The 18,461-nt window shown below is 39.4% G+C and overlaps 2 protein-coding genes across 3 annotated transcripts in view; both read right to left on the minus strand.

The window, feature by feature from the left end:
* LOC138019165 (ATP-dependent DNA helicase Q4-like) overlaps positions 1-11,830 on the minus strand; it is a 22,954-nt gene extending 11,124 nt beyond the window's left edge. The window contains exons 1-11 of one of the 2 annotated variants that reach the window (XM_068865855.1): positions 11,746-11,825; positions 7,970-8,084; positions 7,554-7,642; positions 7,425-7,458; positions 7,219-7,286; positions 6,268-6,441; positions 5,371-5,507; positions 4,484-5,155; positions 3,210-3,299; positions 1,894-2,193; positions 309-532 (exon numbers count right to left, since the gene is read on the minus strand). In XM_068865855.1, coding sequence (XP_068721956.1) covers positions 309-532; positions 1,894-2,193; positions 3,210-3,299; positions 4,484-5,155; positions 5,371-5,507; positions 6,268-6,441; positions 7,219-7,286; positions 7,425-7,458; positions 7,554-7,642; positions 7,970-8,015 — 1,834 coding nt within the window. In that variant the 5' untranslated portion in view covers positions 8,016-8,084; positions 11,746-11,825. Of the gene's footprint in view, positions 1-308; positions 533-1,893; positions 2,194-3,209; positions 3,300-4,483; positions 5,156-5,370; positions 5,508-6,267; positions 6,442-7,218; positions 7,287-7,424; positions 7,459-7,553; positions 7,643-7,969; positions 8,085-11,745 lie in introns of both variants that reach the window. The other variant, XM_068865856.1, reaches the window with a different exon arrangement.
* Positions 11,831-13,322: 1,492 nt separating this feature from the next.
* Positions 13,323-17,864, minus strand: LOC138019890 (uncharacterized). Its single transcript, XM_068866850.1, has 4 exons — positions 17,734-17,864; positions 17,098-17,161; positions 16,219-16,626; positions 13,323-14,929 (listed from the first exon to the last, which is right to left on the minus strand). The coding sequence occupies exons 2-4, from the start codon at positions 17,146-17,148 to the stop codon at positions 14,306-14,308; spliced, it is 1,083 nt and encodes a 360-aa protein (XP_068722951.1). The 5' UTR covers positions 17,149-17,161; positions 17,734-17,864; the 3' UTR covers positions 13,323-14,305.
* Positions 17,865-18,461: the final 597 nt, after the last annotated feature.

The following is an 18,461-nucleotide window of genomic DNA, read 5'->3' on the forward strand; positions in this document are numbered from 1 at the left end:
GCAGCACGCATTTTAGTTCATATTCGTGCGGTACGCCGCATAACAACGACGTGAAATCACCAAATTTGAGGATTTTTGACAACGCGAGCGCACAAATGTGAATCTATAATTCTCCTTTTTTACTCTGAAACCGCTCGTACCAATTTATTTTTAGGATACTTCGCCCACATTGTACGACGCGAAGGAGAGGGCCTAACCGCAAGCAACTCGCGACAATGTAAAGTTATATTTTGAGGTGACGGTTTCGTTGACGTCGCCGTCGTAGATCGTTAAGTCTCTAGTCCCTAATACTCTACTTGCTGACTTACCCACAGGCTTGCCATCAACAGGTTGGTAGAAAGGCTCTATTGCAGCTGGGGGACTGGGTGGAATCCAAACAGGCCTTGGAAGTTGGTGGGGAAGAATCACAAGTCCTTCACTTCCCTGAGAATCATCATCTGGACGAATTCCTGCAGCCATCATAGCAGCTTCCTCTATCGTGGGTAACGGTTCAAACTCGGCCATATTTTCAAAGTCATCTGTTTCTTTTTCACTTAAAAAGAATCAGGAATATTTAATTATTTCCCTAGTTCAGACCAATGTTAAAGGCAGTGTTTATCTGCTGTTATTAGGTAGGTTACATGATAAAGAAGTAGCTTCTAAATAAAAAACGAATTCAAGACTAGAGTGCAAAAATCGATACCCTATTTATGACCAAAATGGCGGAAAATTGGCCAAAATCGATACCCTATTTATGACCAAAACGGCTGAAAAACCCTACCCTTTGGGGCCGCACATATTTATATAGCCCATATAAGGGAGTACCCCCCCCCCCCCTCCTTGGGGCTAGAGCCACCTGAATCTCTCAACGGTGTCTATGAGAGTCAATAAAATAATTATTGCTTAAACGGTCCAGATAAGTAAGAGGATCATTTGTCTCCTTTGTCTCTGATCCACACTTCAAATATGTATATATCTTTCTTTCATCAAGTCCTTTCACAGGAACACATGAGCCCAACAAATTGACCTGCTCCCAACTGAGTGACTTCAAAGCTCAGTTGGTAGAACATTAATGCAACGGCATTGCTGAGATCATGGGTTTGAATACCATGGGAAACAATAATTATTGCTGTTTCAATGGTCCAAAATGAGTGCAAGGATCATTTATCTCTTTCATACATGTATATAGCCCACACTACAAATACATACATTTCTTTAATACAAGAGAAAGTTTCATTTTAATAATTTATTAATGTATCTGTATCACCATAATTTTCTATTGGTCAGGTTTTATAATAAAATACCAGTTTCTGTGACCAAGAAATAAATGCACAACTTGCAATCCTAACTATTCAATCAAATAATTAACATTATGAAAAAACCTGAAATATTTAAAATGATAAAAAATAGAGGTACATGTACATTGATATCATTGATGGCGAATTAAGTGTAGCTGGGATCGATGTTACATGGGTCAAAGTTTTGATGTCATGCTTTGTCACAACACATTCCAAGATTTGCTATGTATACCCGTAACCTTAAATAAGAAGCACTTGCTTGCAAAACATTTCCTTTTTTGTATGAGCCAGCTGTTGTAGTAATCTAACCTAACTTACAGTAGTGGCATGCATCACTCAACCAATGAGCATTCAAGCTACAACAAGTACCTCAAGGTCTGAACCCATCCATTGCTTATACGATCCATATCAAAACCCCATCAAATCAAAGGGCAGAAGATAACAAAAAAGGTTTCAAGGCTGGAACTCAGGCTTCAACCCTTACCCCATTTTACTCATAAATAGGGATGATCTTGGTAATATGAGTAACCCTAATGAGCTTTAATAAACTGATTACGAGGCACAGCATGAATACAAATCCAACAAAGCACACCTGATGAACACACATATCACATACCTGCTATCAAAATTCTTTCCTGCCATGGACCTCTGTTTTTTAGGTCCCCTGCAATTTTTTGCCCAATGACCTTCTTCTCCACACTTGAAACATGAGCCAGATTTCCCTCCTCCTCCTCCTCCTCTTTTTCCCTTGCTGCTCCAGCTTTTCTGTGGAACAAATTCACCTCGTGATTTCATAATCTGTTTCCAAGCTCGTCTTTTATGTGCTCCTCCACTTATGCCACCCCCACGACGGCGATAAGACCGGTGCTTCATGTTCAGTCTTTGGAAATTATCACTGACAAGGCCTGAAGACACCCTAAGGGGAAAAAACATTCATATATAGCTTAAGTATTTACTCTAACTGCTCGATTAACTGCTGAAGCGTTTACATTTACATGTATCTACAGTAGTTTTTTAGGTTTTGGTGAATCCCTTATTACATTAAACTATAGGTCTCTTCTACCTGCTGGCAGTTACTTTTGTTGACTAAAATAATTTCTGTTGACAAGAATACATGTATCAACCAGCCTTTCTTTTCATTTGATGATGTCAAACAATAAAAAAAAGCTAAATTAATCACAGTTGTCAACAGATTTCAAAATAATGATCTTGTTTTGAGTATGTAAAATAAATTAATACACTTGACGCTTCCCCTAAGAGTTAATGACTCTTCCTCTTTTTGACACCAATTTACTCATCATTAGACCAAATTGGCTAACTCAGTGTTGTACCCAATTCAAACCCTTCTGGAACAAACCTTTCTGTTTCAGGTATTCCCATATCATTTACAGTCAAGCTGTGCCACGCATGACCAGTATCCACAAGACTAAAATTAACATTTGAATTCCTCTTTGGAGCTTCCGAGACTTGAATGGAGATTTTTCTGAAAGTTGCCATGAAAAATGGACAACAATTGAACAATAATTCATCAAACGTTTGAAATAGTTTCACTTTTCAAACACCACAGTATTTTATAATAATACAAGTTCAAAGCTAACTATTTTCCAGATAATTATCAAGAAAAAATTCAACGTCTTGAGAGGAAAGTTCAAAACTGGCACACAGATTTGAATACTCAGTTCAAATTTCAAAACTACTGGTCACGCGTGACATAGCCTGACTGTAAATGTGAATGCTACATTATCTGCAAATAAAAAACACAAAGAATCTTAATTAATGCCAGGAAATTTGAATTGGGTACAACACCTAATGTAGCAACTTGTATGAATCTGAGTCACAGTAATAACTACATGTAAATGTATAAGAAGGGGGAGTCTCCAAATACACTGGCAGCATTATTGTCTGATTAAGGCGACCTAAAATAAAACATACTTCTTCACATTATGTTGTCTTGATGGAGCCTTCTCAGCAGTTGGCAAAACTGTATCCTCTTCACTGGCTGCTTCATCTGCACTATTTACTCTGACAGTGTAAACAAAAATACAACATGTATACAAATGTACCAATCACAAAAAGGACTGAACAAATACAATTGACCCCTACCTGTACTTAATTTTTTTTTTTGTATAAAATGTATTAGGTTAAGACTTTGCCAGGAAAGGAGACATCATGAAGCATGATGCCCACCAGCTAGCCCCTTCATCCAGTTCCTAATCCTCTGCCAAAGATGAGACAAGGGGCTCATGGCTGAGGAATCCAGGGAGCTCAAGAGTGGTTGCTGGTGTAGGCAGCCTCCTACACCAGCAGCCACTCCAATACATACATGTATAAACCATACAGTGTACCTTAAGGACGGTGCCTACTATTGTCATTGCGCATACGTTCTTGTGCTTATTAATACAGGAATATTTTTTCGCGGTTTAAAACTATGCGGAAATAGTAGATCTTAGTAAGTACTCTGGGTATCCAAAGAGAAATTTGGGGGTCACCATGCATTTTTGAGAGATAATTAAGCTTCAATTTGAGAAAGAACGCCATACATTGCTTTGTATTTTAAAGCTTTTTACAAATATTATTCATCAATTATCTTGGAAAAATGCGTGGTTACCACAATTTTCTTTTTGGATTTCAATAACACTTGTTAAGATCTACATTTTCCGCATAATCATAAACCGGGGCAAAAATACCTTTGAATTAGTAGGCACCGTCCTTAAATGCACAATATCCTGACACACTAGTTAGTAAAGTGTTGCCACAAGAATCTGGAAATATAGTTGATAGGCATTGCTGGACTGCTAGTATAATTATCATGTACGCTCCTGTTGTTGCCCTGATACCAAAGCTACATCCGAACAAAAGGTACCCATGACTTTAAAAACCTCCACCAGTAATGCTTTGTGGCACCATTTTTTCCACAGTAGCCGCTTCTGCAGAATGATTGAATTGAGTTTGATGCCAAGAACTCTAAAGCATGTACATGTAGCAGGAACCTCCCGTTTGTTGGGGTGCAGAGGGATACCCCATTCTGCAAAGACATTTACACAAGGCGACCATGCATACAATGTATAAAGTCACACTGGTTGCTAAAAGTGGAAGCTCTTGGATGTCTCAGGCACCCAAGCTACACTTACAATGTACATGTACATGTAGCAAAGCAGTAAGGCTTTTAACACAAACCATACAGTGTAACTAATGATGTAACTTACCCTTTGCTTTCAAGGAAGACTTGGTCCTCTTCATCCTCACTTTCAATCTTTACTTTCTTGTTTGGCTGCCCTTCATCCAAAGTCTGTTCCCCTGCCTTTCTTTTTGTAGGTAACGTTTCTTGGGCAGAATCCCCCAAATCAGGATGTATACTTTCTGCTGGGGTTTTTGCAATAACTGACATATCAGTAACTGTTGATCTGTGTCTTGAAATCTGACAAGCAGTGGCAACCTTCATGAAAACGTCATCATTTGAGGGACTCATCCTTTCATCTTGTTTGGATTCTGAAACAATTTTTTTTCTAAGAGTTTCTCTCTCCATACTTCTTAGGTTATTTGATATTGATTTTGCTTCATTTGATTTCATCTGATTGTTTTCCAAATTTGCTGATTCAAGATTCAATCCTGGTCCTTCATTTGACTGATGGCAACTTTCGCTTTGAATACTTGCTGATGTTCCATTGTCCGACCCATTTTTGGTAAAGCAAGGTTCAACTGTCAAAACATTTTCGAATTCTGTTTTGTTTTCTTCCAAACCACCTGTACAGGTATCATCTATGTGGGACATTTCTGGTAAATCAGGCTTGTATTTTTCAAGCCAAGCTGATGATATGGCTGCTCTTTTTTTGACGTTGTTGTTTCTTGCTTGATGACTGGGGAACATTATACTTGACCTAAAAGTAACAAACAAACCTTCTCATTAAATGGGCTGGATGCATTGTATGGCTGCTGACGTTCTCCTGTTATCAAAGACTAACCTGGTCTTACATACAGTATTATGTAACTTGGACTTATTAAAATAATTTCAAAAGCAAAGGAATCTGCTGTACTGTATATGCATTTTAGGAAAGCATGTTTAAGAAATCAGTAGTGTTATTTTTAAATTTACCCAATTATTTTCTTGGCAGAAGTTGTTAAAGCATACTCTGAAGTGTCAATAACTTTAACTTCCTGAAAGTTGTCTCGCATAGTCATCATCTGGTCTTTTGCCTCATTTCCGTATGGCATATTCTCATTAACTACATTCTGAAATGAAAAAAAAAAAAACAGCAAAACAACCTCTCTGCTAGATTTCAGATGTAAAAATGAGTATCCAGGTGGATTTCATTAGTTAACTTGAGTTAAGGTTGAGGGGTGACATTCTTCCTGCAGTATATGAACATCAGCCATGCAGTTCTCTTACAGATAATTATGTCTGGTTTTAGTGGGGCAATCTTATACTTTACAAAGTCAACATGCCCAAACTCCGTACCATTTTGATAATCAATACCACAGAAGACATTGGCGAGGTGTTTTGAGTCCAAAGGGGAGGGCAAAACAATATTGAATGCGTTAGAGATGCAGGCCAGGCACATCCCCAAGCTAGCTGGAAGTTGATTTTGATGAGGAAGGTCTGAGAACCCAGAGAAGCTGGTTGAGATCTACTGAGACTCGACCCAATTACCATAGAAGAGGTGGGAAGCACAGAACTTTGATGTGATAACCACTACACCAGCCCTAATTTTGAAGTTAGCATCATATAATGGAAACTCCACGTCCCTGCCTTCCAACAAAATATTTTCATTGCACCACCAAAACTATTATGTACAGTATACTCATTGCACTACATTGGACCCAAAGATTGATATGATACCACCTCAGTGTTAAGTAAGTTAATCTATAAAATCACTTTTATTTATACTTGTCCCAACTACAGTAGAATAAACCTGAAGTTTATCACAGCATTAAAATCACTTTTAAATAAGGAAACTATAACATTTTCAGTTACATTAATAATTTAACTAACCTCAACAGAGCTTTCTTTTTCTACCTCTGGGCATGCTTTCCTTGGCCTTTGTCCATGACACAACTTAACTGGTGTAATACCTGCCCAATCCTTTTTACAAAAAGGAAGTGAAGAAGCTTTTTCCTCTGGCTTTTTCTTATTTAAGTTCTTGCCAAAAACTCGGTCATTGTCTTCCTAGAATTGGTGAAGACATGTTATAAAAATGACTAATAGTCAGTAAGTTAACAAAGTCCCTTGTCATCAGACAAGCTGCTCCAAAAGTGTAGGTTACAGACAATGACCACAGAAGTGCATTGATGTCATAGATGTAGACCATCCATCCAGTACACTAATCCTGAGTAGTGAATTTGAATTCAAACAGGTTTTGTATCGAGGTGCAACTTAGAATACAATAGGACTAATTTTCCTCTACTAGGTATTAGCACATTAGGCCAGACCACCACAGTGGGAGTATTGCATGCCCTAATATTTGTGAATGGTGAGTGGGCTCTTTCACCCTCTTAAGAGTGACACCTATAGATTCTACCCGACTGTCTAATCGAGTTGTTGTTGGCTAATACCCTCATCTGTAGTAGTAGTAGCAGTCTAACGCCAAATGATTTTACTCATCAATAGGGGAGCCGCCGAAGGTGCGAGCTACAGCTGACTAGCTACCTATGACGGCCTGGGGGCATGCTCCCAGAAATGCTATTTCCAGTGTTTCTAGAACCCAAAATTAATATTAGTTTCCCAGGCAAGGCTAGAGTTCACTCAAATTATCTTTTAAAGGTAATTTAAAAAATTATAAAAAATAACAACCCCCTCAAATATTGGCATCAAAGTACCCGACATGGAATGGGAAACGACCAGTCGAAACGTCTGCCCTCCAGCCTCAAACGAAAACACTGATGTCCACCAAAGACTAAATAAGGCAAAGAAAACAAATAGACTGTACATCTTGCAACAAAGTACCTGAATGCACTTTTCTTTTTCCACCCTGGCAACTGATTCTTTTAATTCTCTGTACTTGCAATAAGATTCTTCAAATAAAATAAAATGATGAACAAGAATTCTTATTATTGGGTTTAAAAGTAACCTCAGAAAAATGCTGGAAAACAACTATATAAAAATGCAGGAGACTGGAATTTTGTTGACGACAGAGAAAAAAAATAAAATACCTTTTATTTCTTCAGGTCCACTATTGATATCATCCTTCAGAAAATAATTGAAAGCACAGCATTATAACATAAACAATATTTTAAGCAAGGCTGAAGGAAAAGGCTGATGGGGTTACATGTACGTCTTACCTTATTGGGCTTACGGCCATGTGTGCGTTCAAACATACTTTCCCAGCATTTTAGCTCCCGTTTGAGAACTGAAAGCTCCTTCATGTTATCTGCAAAATTAATTAATATGAAATTTTTATCATTTTAATGCTAGATCACAGCTCGACTTAGACTCCATGAAAGATGTATTTCTGGTCGTTGCCTCTCTGTGCACAATGGGAAACAGGACTGATAGCACTGCTTCATTTTGATCAATAATTTCATTATTCCACAAGCAGGAGGAGTATTTTTGTTGGTGGTAAAAGCTTACAAATCACTTGAAAGTGGCTGTTACTGGTATATTTTAATCACAAGGATAAGGCGAGTGCATAGGGGAGAGGGCATCGTACAATAAGCTGTTATTAGGCTTCCCTCTGTCAACTGACCCTTTCTCTTACCGATCCTTGTTGTTTCTACAATGTACTTCAGAACTTTGATTGCCATGCTCTGGTCCCAGCTAGGACCAAGGACCTTCTCAATATGGAAACAGTTTTAAGTGGGGTTTTCTGACGGCTGAGGAACAAATACAGCAGAAAATGTTTTTATCACACACAGCTGGGAGAATGGGGTCCAGTGTGTTGGGGGGGGGGGGGGGGCCCTTCAGGTCACATGGTTTGTTGGCCACTCAGTTTGTTTTTGCCATCCACCATTGCCGACCTGCATTTTTTCCTGATAGCAAAGGATAGTTTTTGGAAAAGCTCTTGCGCTGTCCAAAGACTTCAATTTCACAATAATTATGAGAGCCCAGGTCATTGGTTGAAATCTCAAAAAAGGGATGTCACAGGTTAAATTTAATTTCAGGTCAAAATGATTTAACCTAGGTTGATTTGTAATTTCTTTGTGTCTATTTATGATAATGACTACCAGACACAAAGAGAATTACAAATCAACCTAGGTCAAAATCACTTTGACCTGAAATCAAATTTAACCTGTAGTAGGGATGTTTCGAGATGGAGGCATTCACCTAATTGTGGCAAATTGTCGAGTAGTTCTTCCTGTTTACGTTGTCCATTACATTCTCAATACCTTCCAGACCCTCCGGACTGAGCGGAATAACTCCTTAACCAACAAAATACGAATGCTGAAGAGCTGAGGAGACTTGAGAGCAAGGTCTCTAATGCTAAAGCTACAAAGAATCAGCAACCCCTAGTGGCAGATCCACAGTTTCAGTTTGTTGGAAACAAAAAGAAGTACCTGTCATACTAGTAAACAGTAATCTCCGATTATTGAAATGCGGTCAACAGTCGCTTAACAGCCACTTAAGGTAATTCCCTTGAAATTGTTCTACCATCAAACTTTTTTGGAAACTTGGCATAGTTAACATTCATGATATGAACATTAAAAAAATGCAATAAAGAAATGGGGTCACCGTGCTTGTTTACGCGTCAGCAGGCTCTTAAAATGGGGTATTTTTACTGGTTGCGTTAAAAATTTGAATCGCCTTCATACAGAATTAAGTCTTGGTTACTTGAAAGATACAAAGTTTTATTTTGAAAATAAAGCTTCTTTTATTCACATAAGTAGTATTGCTTCATTTACGCTGTTTTTGATTGCCTGGTTGTGTGAATAGTGCACTCTTTGGGACAGTTCCGTGGTTAGCTTGAAGTCCTTGCCTTGGCCAAAATACACCCAGTACAGAACTATTTTCCAAAAAAATTCATGTTCTACTATCAAAGTTTTTTTCTTCTTCAAATATGTTCTTTATCAAATACCTGGAAAAAAAATCAGGGGTCACCGTGCTCGTTTGAGAGAAAAGGAGCATTTATTTCACTATCGGGCTTAGTTTGATGGAAATCTTGTACATTTTGCACGCGCACGCGCTAATGACGCGAAAGTCGTGCGCAGTAGGGATGCGCAATGCAATACTAAGGAATTACCTTATAAATATATATATATCGTTTAATCCACTCTTCTCAACCTCTTAGGTTTTTCATCTTGAATAATTGGTGAATTTTTCTTGCACGAAAATCGAAAACCACGAACTGAGCAAACTGTTGCACAGCAACAGGGTTCATATCATATCATACATGTATCATATCATATTTTATTTATTTAACCTCGGATTTTTAGAGTAGCTTGGTGTAGCTAATATCTCCGAGCATTTACTCTCCCAACCATGATACATGTACACCACAGAAGACAGACCACAACACCGGGAACTACATGCCCTGCTCTTTGCGACAAGTGTGCAGGTTCTTTTACATCCCACAGGATTATGAACATTGAAGGGTTGTGAGACGGGACCTCCTGCTTATCGTCCTTATCCGAGAAGACTAGAGAGTCTAACCATTTGCAGATGTAATTACAATGGCAGCACTTTCTCCTCAGTTATTTAAAAGACCCTGAGTGTTGGTCCGGCTGGAGTTGAACTCACGACCTCCCGCGTGACTGCCTGGTGCTCAACCAACTGAGCCACCAGTGCGCGGTTAGAAACAGGTCACAAACCCGGCACAAAGTTCTTGTTTCTTGCTGAATTTATGGTATATAGGAGAATCAAATAATTTGGAAGAATGGTAAGCAAACATCAAACTCCAGGTACATGGCCTGGAGCCCCTTACACAGGTGCACAACTACGTGCCAATAGCCCTTTTCACAGTTAGTTTTTCTCATTTACATTAATAATAATAATTATAATAATAATACATTTCTATGGTGCCCTATTCTAGAGCTCTAAGGAGCTTTACAATAAAATGTTAGAAGCAGTAACTTAGTAAATTATAAATTCAAATACAAAAGCAAATTAAACTACAAATTAAAATAGCCCTTAAAAAGATGAGTTTTAAGACTGCTTTTAAAAGATGTAAGATTTGGACTACATTTTACATTTTCTGGAAGATTATTCCAAAGTTTAGGAGCGCAAACCGAAAAAGCGCAATCACCATAAAATTTTAACCTTGATCTAGGTGTCACCAACAAGTTCATGGTTGAGGATCGTAAACTCCTAGATGGTTTGTAACGGATCACGAATATAGCTAGGACTTAAATTATTTAAAGCTTTAAAAGTTAACAGTAAGATTTAAAAAACAATCCTCTGCTCCACGGGAAGCCAGTGTAGTTCTCTCAGTAAAGGAGTTATACGTTCATGTTTAGCACCACAGGATCAGACGCGCTGCACAGTTCTAAACTAACTGAAGTCCATGAATTAAGTGTTTCGTAAGTCCGTATAAGAGAGAGTTACAGTTGTCCAATCTACACATTAGGAAAGCATGCACTAACATTTTGGTGTTTTCAGCTGACAAAAACGTCCTAATACGAGAGATATTACAAATGTGAAAAAAGGCTGATTTACAGATGTTCAGTTTGTTGTCAAAAATTACACCTATGTTGCTGGCAAACTGAGAGGGTTTTATAGCTGATGACCCATCAACCGCTGTGAAAGAGAGGTGCTGAGAGACTAGACGCTGCCACGCTCCAATGACCAAATGCTCTGTCTTGTCACCATTAAGTTTAAGTTTATTCAGGGACATCCACGTTGCAGTATCACGTAAACATGCTTCAATCTAACATAATCTAACGTGGATGCAAGACAATTTTGGGTCAAAACTACAGAATAGCCCGAAACTGCCTCACATACATGCTAGATTATATTGTCTATATTGCAAGGCAAATGAGAAAAACTAACCGTGAAAAGGGCTATTGAATAGAACAGAGGTGTCTGACACTTGCAGACTGCAGACTAACCCTAAATCACAGTTATTAAAAGCTAACCATTTTAAAATAGGTGCTCAGACTTAAATACTGTTTATCACCGCTATTTGTAGGCAGTCTGCGGTTGTCATGCACCGGCAGTCTGCGGTCCGCAGTCTCCAGTTGTCATACACCCCTGACCTATAGAACAGGAGAGTGCACCATACGAAGCAGAATACGGCCCCCTCAGTTGACCTATAAAGCCCGTAATACATTAAAAATAATTGGGCTGACCAGCACACATATGATAAATAAGGAGCAGAATAGTGCGAACGAAAGCAGCGCCTACGCAAACGCTTACTTGTGTTCATCTGCATTCTTTCCCTATACATCAAAGCTCTAACTCTTGACACAGCCGGAAATCCAGGTTAAAAACATACCATCTAAGTCTCCTATATTTATTCCCTGAATAGAATTACTATTGCCCAAAGATTCGGTTTCGTCTGTAAACACATCACCTACACTTGCACAAATATATTATACTTACTTGATCCAATCATGTTTGCCTTTCATTCTCCCGAAATGTGGTTATTTCTCCTCAAAACTTGCGAGCAAGCGGCCATGTTTACAACACTTTCCCGCCAATCAAATTCGGCTAAGGCCTGAGTACTAGTACCAAGCCTTCGCGGGCTGGCCCGGTTCATTTCGCTGATCCCGGCGCGTCTGAGAAATACACCAAAAATGAAGCCTGCGATTACTAATCGCGTTCATCGGAACAGCCCGCGATTTCTAACCACATTACTGCCACTGCCAGCGATTTCTAACCACATTACTCACTTTAGAGCAAAATGGCCCACGGAATAGTCGTTTTTTACGTTTAAATAAAGGATAAATAAGATAGGAAACCATAAGGCTTCCTTAAATTGTAGAATGGTGAATTTTAACAATTTAGCGAGACTTCACTTCTTCTTCTTGTTATTATCTTTTTTCATTCAAGCCGGGCTGGCTCATCTCATGCACAGGGTCCCAAAAGGGGGGGGGGGGGGGTCCCTGGAGCCCTGGATTTATAGGCTGTGGAGCCCGGAGCCCGATCATTTCTCCGGTGTTTAGAGTACAGCCTACTAGTCAACAGTGGAGCCTGGAGCCTTAAAGTAGCTGCTATGGAGCCCTGGAGCCCCGATTTTTTGGCCTTGGAGCCCTGGAGCCCCGCTTTTTTAAGCCCGGAGCCCTGGAGCCCTAAACCCCTTTTGGACCCTGCATGTAATACCGCGCTAAAACTCATCCCGGCAAACCCGATCAACCCGGCTGACCGGGCAGGTCCGGCTCATGTAATCGGTCCCTTAATTCTCGCAATGAGCCGCGTCGCGTTTTTCTGAGCATTCGACGAATTTAAGGACACCTCGAGGAATATCATTTTAATTTGTATTGATAGTCTCGGGCACTCTGACATGTCATCCAAACAACGGTGGTGTGTTAACAAACACCCAGAACTAGAATTCTTTCCAATCACTTATCTCAAGCCAACGCCATTGTTAGGAACAAAAGATGTTGTGTTTCTGAGTCAGAACATTTGACAAGTCAGTCGAAGTAATTATAAACGCTTAAATAGAAGAACTTTTTTATTGGTAGTTTTGTTATTTCCCAAATTCACTTCCAAGTTACGAGCAATCGTGAAACAGAGCCTAACAGCCTAGGTCAAAGCAGCAGTTATCCTATATGATTTGGAATATTGATGTCTGAAACCATTGTACATCACTGATCTCTATATCCTACCAACACCGAAGTTTCTGTTCCTTTGGAATGGATATTAGGAGGCTTTTCCTGTATCATTCGCTTATTAATCCGCAGACAACACTAACAGGAGAAAGTTCTTTTAGAAGTGTGCGAAAGAGCTTGTTAACCTCATACGTCGAATCAGTTGGGAAATTCAAAAGGTCTCGAGTGACAAACCAGCAGTAATTTTGGTCTTGCGACAATTATGCACTTTTTAGTGCTTGAAATTTAACCATGATTTCATTGAATGATAATAATATATCTCCAAACTTTCACTTTCGAACGTTATGCACGCGATTCCATATTTTCCATTCAGATAGTCAGCTCAATTCAATTTGAAAATACAAGTTTGGACAAACATACGAGGTGGCCAAGAGCCTTCTATTAATATCACACCATATTACATTCTCTTTCGTTCTCACTAAGGAATGATGTGTCACCGACAAGATTTTCCTGGCTTTTGTCTCGTTAAAAATACATGGAATTGCACGTAGAGCGACTAAATCTGCAGCAGATTATCATCATGTACAATGCAACTAATTTAATTTTTAATATTTTCTCGTCATTCACAGTAATTATATTGGTCTTTGTTGTTGTCTTCATGTTATTACGTGTCTTTATGGCAGCTTCTCTGTCTCGTTATTGTCCACTTTTTCAAATATAAGAGTGAAATATTTTTCGTGCTGACAGCCAAGATAGTACAGTAGTCGAAAGCCTATCGGAAAAAGGATTCCCATTAGAAGAATCAACGCCGATGGACTTTCAGGAGTTTTGAAACAAGGAAACACAGGCGACTTATGGAACAAAGGGAAAGACGAAACATCCCAGGGTAAAAGGCAACAGGAATTGAAATCAAAAAGTATAAAAATAGTTTTAAATTAATATCGGCAACAAGAAAGCACGAAGAAAGTATTAAAGGCAACAAGAAACACAACGCCCCTTGCTATATGATAGATTCAAATTATTTCTGAATGTGATTCATATGTTATTGCCAGCTGGAATGTCCGTATGGCGAAAATCTGTGACCGAGGTCTTTGAATTCTATTTCCACGCCTCTTGTCTAATAAATGTCTGTCTGGAAACGCTTACTTCTGTATGTAAACGGATTCGGTGTCAAAAAATGGAAATTAATTTTAAGGTCATTCGCACAAGGTCGCTCAATCAGGGTTAGGATTCCACCCTGGTTGGCGGGCAAGATAGAAAAATTCCGCCTGCTCCCAGAGCCAATCAGATTGCAGGATTCGAAGGATTCCGCTCGCTTGCGCGTTGAGAAAAAAGTAAAAGGTATGTTCATTAATAATCTTAATATCAAAGTTGGTAAAGTTGCCTCGTGATCATTTATTAAGAACAGGAGGCACTGAAAAGTTCTTTAACATCCTTGCAAAGTTTCCGTTATCCAATAAGTCTTCCTCTCTTTTAGCATTTCCGATTAATTCATTTTCTTTCGATGAAATTTGCTCGTTGCTTTTGTCCTGGAAGAAGCTCTGAAGACTGTCCTTTCTGCTGGAATTGCCTAAAAAGGCGTCGCTTCCATAAACTGCCCTCTGTGGCTGCAGGAGCTTGGCATGTTGTGAGAAGGGAAAATATGCCTTACTCATTTTCAGATATCTTTTAGTTCTTCGTGATGGGAAGATTACGCCGGCGACATCGGGGATACACTCGTGCCAAACTTTGAGATATTTGGCGTCCTTTGGGATATTCACAGAACCTTCACCAAGAAAATTACCGTTTGCCTCCACCTCACAATTCTGCTGTCTTGAGCAGCGCTTTCTTAGTTGGTCCGTTTCTTGACTTGAGTCTGCGTTAGAGCTCAGCGGCGAGAAGACTGCACCGGGATACGTTGCGTTTGCGCATGCCACAGAGCTGTCAGCTCCCCAGCGGGCTTGCGTGACTTTTACGCGTTTGCCAGGGCTGCACTGAAGTAACGCACTCTTACCACCGCAAACCACTGTCACGTTCTATGACAAATGCAAAGATAACTATATTAAAGTGTAAGTAAAAGTGTATTGTGTCAAAATCGCTAGCGTACAGTGTACACTAATTGGGGAAACCTAACTATAATTAACTAGTAAGTAATAAAAATATAAGATATAGTTACATGTGTAAGTATGTGTTACATGTGTAAGTATGTGTTACTTAAAAGATAGTCCTTACAACAGGGGCACCCAACGAGAATATAGTTCAAAACCACTAAACATAGCATTGTTAAACGTATTTTAGGATTTAAACGGTAGATATAGGCATATTTTTGTCCCCTAAAAAAATTTCATCTTTTCGGATTTCCTAGCTGAAAGTCTAGTGATCCGAAAATTATAGGGATCAAAACACCTTTTCGAAAATTTCAGCCAGAAAAAAGCTCCCGAAAATTCTAGGTGACCTTTTTAGGGTAAAAATCCATTAAAAATGGCAATTATACCATCTTTTAGATGTTCGAAAATTTGAGTTATACACCAGTTTCAAAATCATAAAGTAGAATTAAAGTTCACGACGGAATTTAAACGGCATGCCTTCAATAACGCCATTCGGGCTGGCCACTCAGTCCTTACTATGCAAAAGTTCCATAGGTGTCGTTTCACAAGAGAACCTTCGGAAAATAAATTCTGGGATAATGTAGATTCAAGTGATGTACCTAGTGCAAAAACAATTGGACAAAAATTGGTAACGAATATTTATATTTTAGTTAATCATGATATCGCAGAGAGTGTCAATAGACATAGTGGGTAATTTTTTAAGGTACTCAAACTGTTCGGCTTTTAGAATTGGGTAAAAATGGAAAGGGAGTCGGTCTTCCCTATTTCAGTAGTCTGCTTATGGAAACTCGTAAACAAGTTCATTTACTCTACTGGAAACGCACCGGACTTCGTAGACCACATAATTAACTATGAGGGAGTGTTGTGAAGTGCTGTTTTCCACCAATGGATGGCCCACTCAAGAACAGAAAGAAACTCTGACCAGGGTCGGAATAGGCCTTTTGCAACTAACGATCACATGGTACAAAATCCGCGATGCTGGAGGGCAAGCTCATTATTATTCCTCCACTGGGACATTAAAACAAAGGCAAGTCAAGCTTGACTGGTTCAGGTCTCTTTGTTTTAATGTCCCAGTGGGGGAATAATAATGAGTTTGCCCTCCAGCATGGCGGATTTTGTGCTACATGGCCCATATAGTTAATTCTGTTCAAATATAAGTGCTACACGGCCAACCTTTGCATATTCGTAAACCACAAACTACAATTTCCTGAACGTACCGTTTGCATACTGTATTGAGGCGTGTTGATGTTTGTGGTGATATGCCATAATAGTTGTCCTGGGGAGCCTGGTAATCCAATTTGTCCTGGCAAACCTGCTAATCCCACACCGCCTTTTAACCCCGGTGGTCCAGGAGGACCCGGAGGACCGGGAAATCCCCTTAGTCCCGACTGACCGGATTTCCCTGGGGGACCCTGCCAACCTGGCATGCCTTGTGAACCCGCGAGACCGGGACTTCCCAATGGACCTTTTGGACCCTGGGGCCCTGGAGGTCCTGCCACACCCTTGACAAAAAACCCGAGGTGGATTTGCTCGTTGAGGAGATCGAATGCTTGTATGGAATCAAGAATGTCCGGGGTCACGACGTCACCCAGTCTTGGCCACTGTTCTCTTGGTATTTGGACGAGCTAAAGATGGAAAGAAAAAGATCTGTGATGATTTTTATGACCTCCCCGTCCACACCTATTACACTGTCACATCACAAGCATCCCGCAAGGCGTACAGCTCGTTAAAAACACTTGGTACTTTGATTACATGAACCAATTCTTATTGAACAGGAGTCAAAGTTTTGGGAGGCGAACGCGCATAGAAAGTTCAACGAGACCCCTTCAAGCCAGTCACGGGCTCGTAGTTCACCCATGAAACACCAGCAGGTACAAAATCAATTCTGAACAGGTCCCGTATTTACACTCGCAACGAAAAGGGATTCACTTTGAATAAATTAAATTACTGAAGTAAATGTCCTCGAGTCGTATTGCTTCATTGAAAAGAGTAATTTTCTACTTTGAAGGCAACTCTACACTGTTTAAAACTGGCAAGGTATTTCTTCTGTGTAGCCCACCTTGAAAGTTGAAAACGAAAAATTTGTTGTCACATACCTTCACAACGACTACCAGCTTTAAAAACAAAAGAGCTCGGAAATACACCATAATGGCTTGATCTCTAAAAAACAATTTTTTTTAAAAAGTCAAAATCAAAAATCAAATGAAATGGACAGAGTGAATAACAAAACACACTGAAAACAATCGGCGGTTGATTCCAATACTCCTGCGAAACGAGCCTGTCCGTTTCTTTAAGCTTGACGGTCAGGATATCGTAAAATTTTCTCTTATTTGGTTGAAACAATTCAATAGCCGCCAAATATTCTGGCGACCGCAAGTTATACTATATTCAAACAATACTAGACACTCAAAAGAGAGCCAAAACTGCATGAGATATGGATTTTTCCATCAAAGATTTCATGTTTCATTCATTTGTTAATTGACACCGTGAACAAAACCACGTCCTTTGATGTCATCAGTGTGTTTCGCAAGGAAAACCATCTAGTTTCTGTCAAGTATATGAAGCACGTGAACTAAAATACGTGGATTAAAACCATCATTTTACGGTTACCAACAAGGAAAAATGGCAGGAAGAAACAAAAGCTAATAAGCTTAATACCATTAACCTTAACTCTTGAAAGCAGCTCCTAAATATCGCTTAAAAGGAACACAGATATCTGATGGCGTACTCACCGGTTAATGCCAACTACTGATATCGAAGAGCTTATTTTAAGATTCTAAACATACTACGAGAGAATTAAATAAGTTCCGCCAACTGAATAAGAGAATTTTAACTAAATCTGCTATTATTTTAAAAGTGACCGAAGATCCATAAATCTTTGCGGGTAGGTGGAAATCAGTGATGTCATTGAGGGATCATTGAATAAGTCACAAAGAACAAAATTTTTAGATTTCAGGGAGTACGAGCTTTGGTTCATTTACTGATCATCAGCGCTTTATATTTTCTAACTAAAAATAAAAAACTTTCTTAATAACGAACTAAATAGACTGCGAGAAATCTGTCTTGCTCTAAAATCGTTGAAACGGACGCGAACGATGGTTGAAGCTGCGGGGCGAAAATATTGCGGCGTTGGTTAGAGCGCTATGCCATGAACGGACTTGAGTTAATTAAGTGCTTGGAAAGCGCAAACGTAACATGATTGTTGAATTAGCTCTGGTTTTTCTTAACTTGTTAATAAGATGGTGATCGACTTTCATGACGGCGGGTATCAAGACAATTCCCAGTTACGAAGAACAAGACCACATGTTTTGATCTGTTCAGTAACGAAAACTATTCTGCGTACTCGTGAACGGATTCAATTTGAGGGTCCCCAGTTTCCGAAATGTTCATTATAAAGATAGATGTTTGGGGAGAAAATCAAAATGTCAAAATTGCTGAGCGAAAAACACGCCATTTAGCG

This window comes from Montipora capricornis, chromosome 10, assembly GCF_036669925.1.
Source record: "Montipora capricornis isolate CH-2021 chromosome 10, ASM3666992v2, whole genome shotgun sequence".
Taxonomy (NCBI): Eukaryota; Metazoa; Cnidaria; class Anthozoa; order Scleractinia; family Acroporidae; genus Montipora; species Montipora capricornis.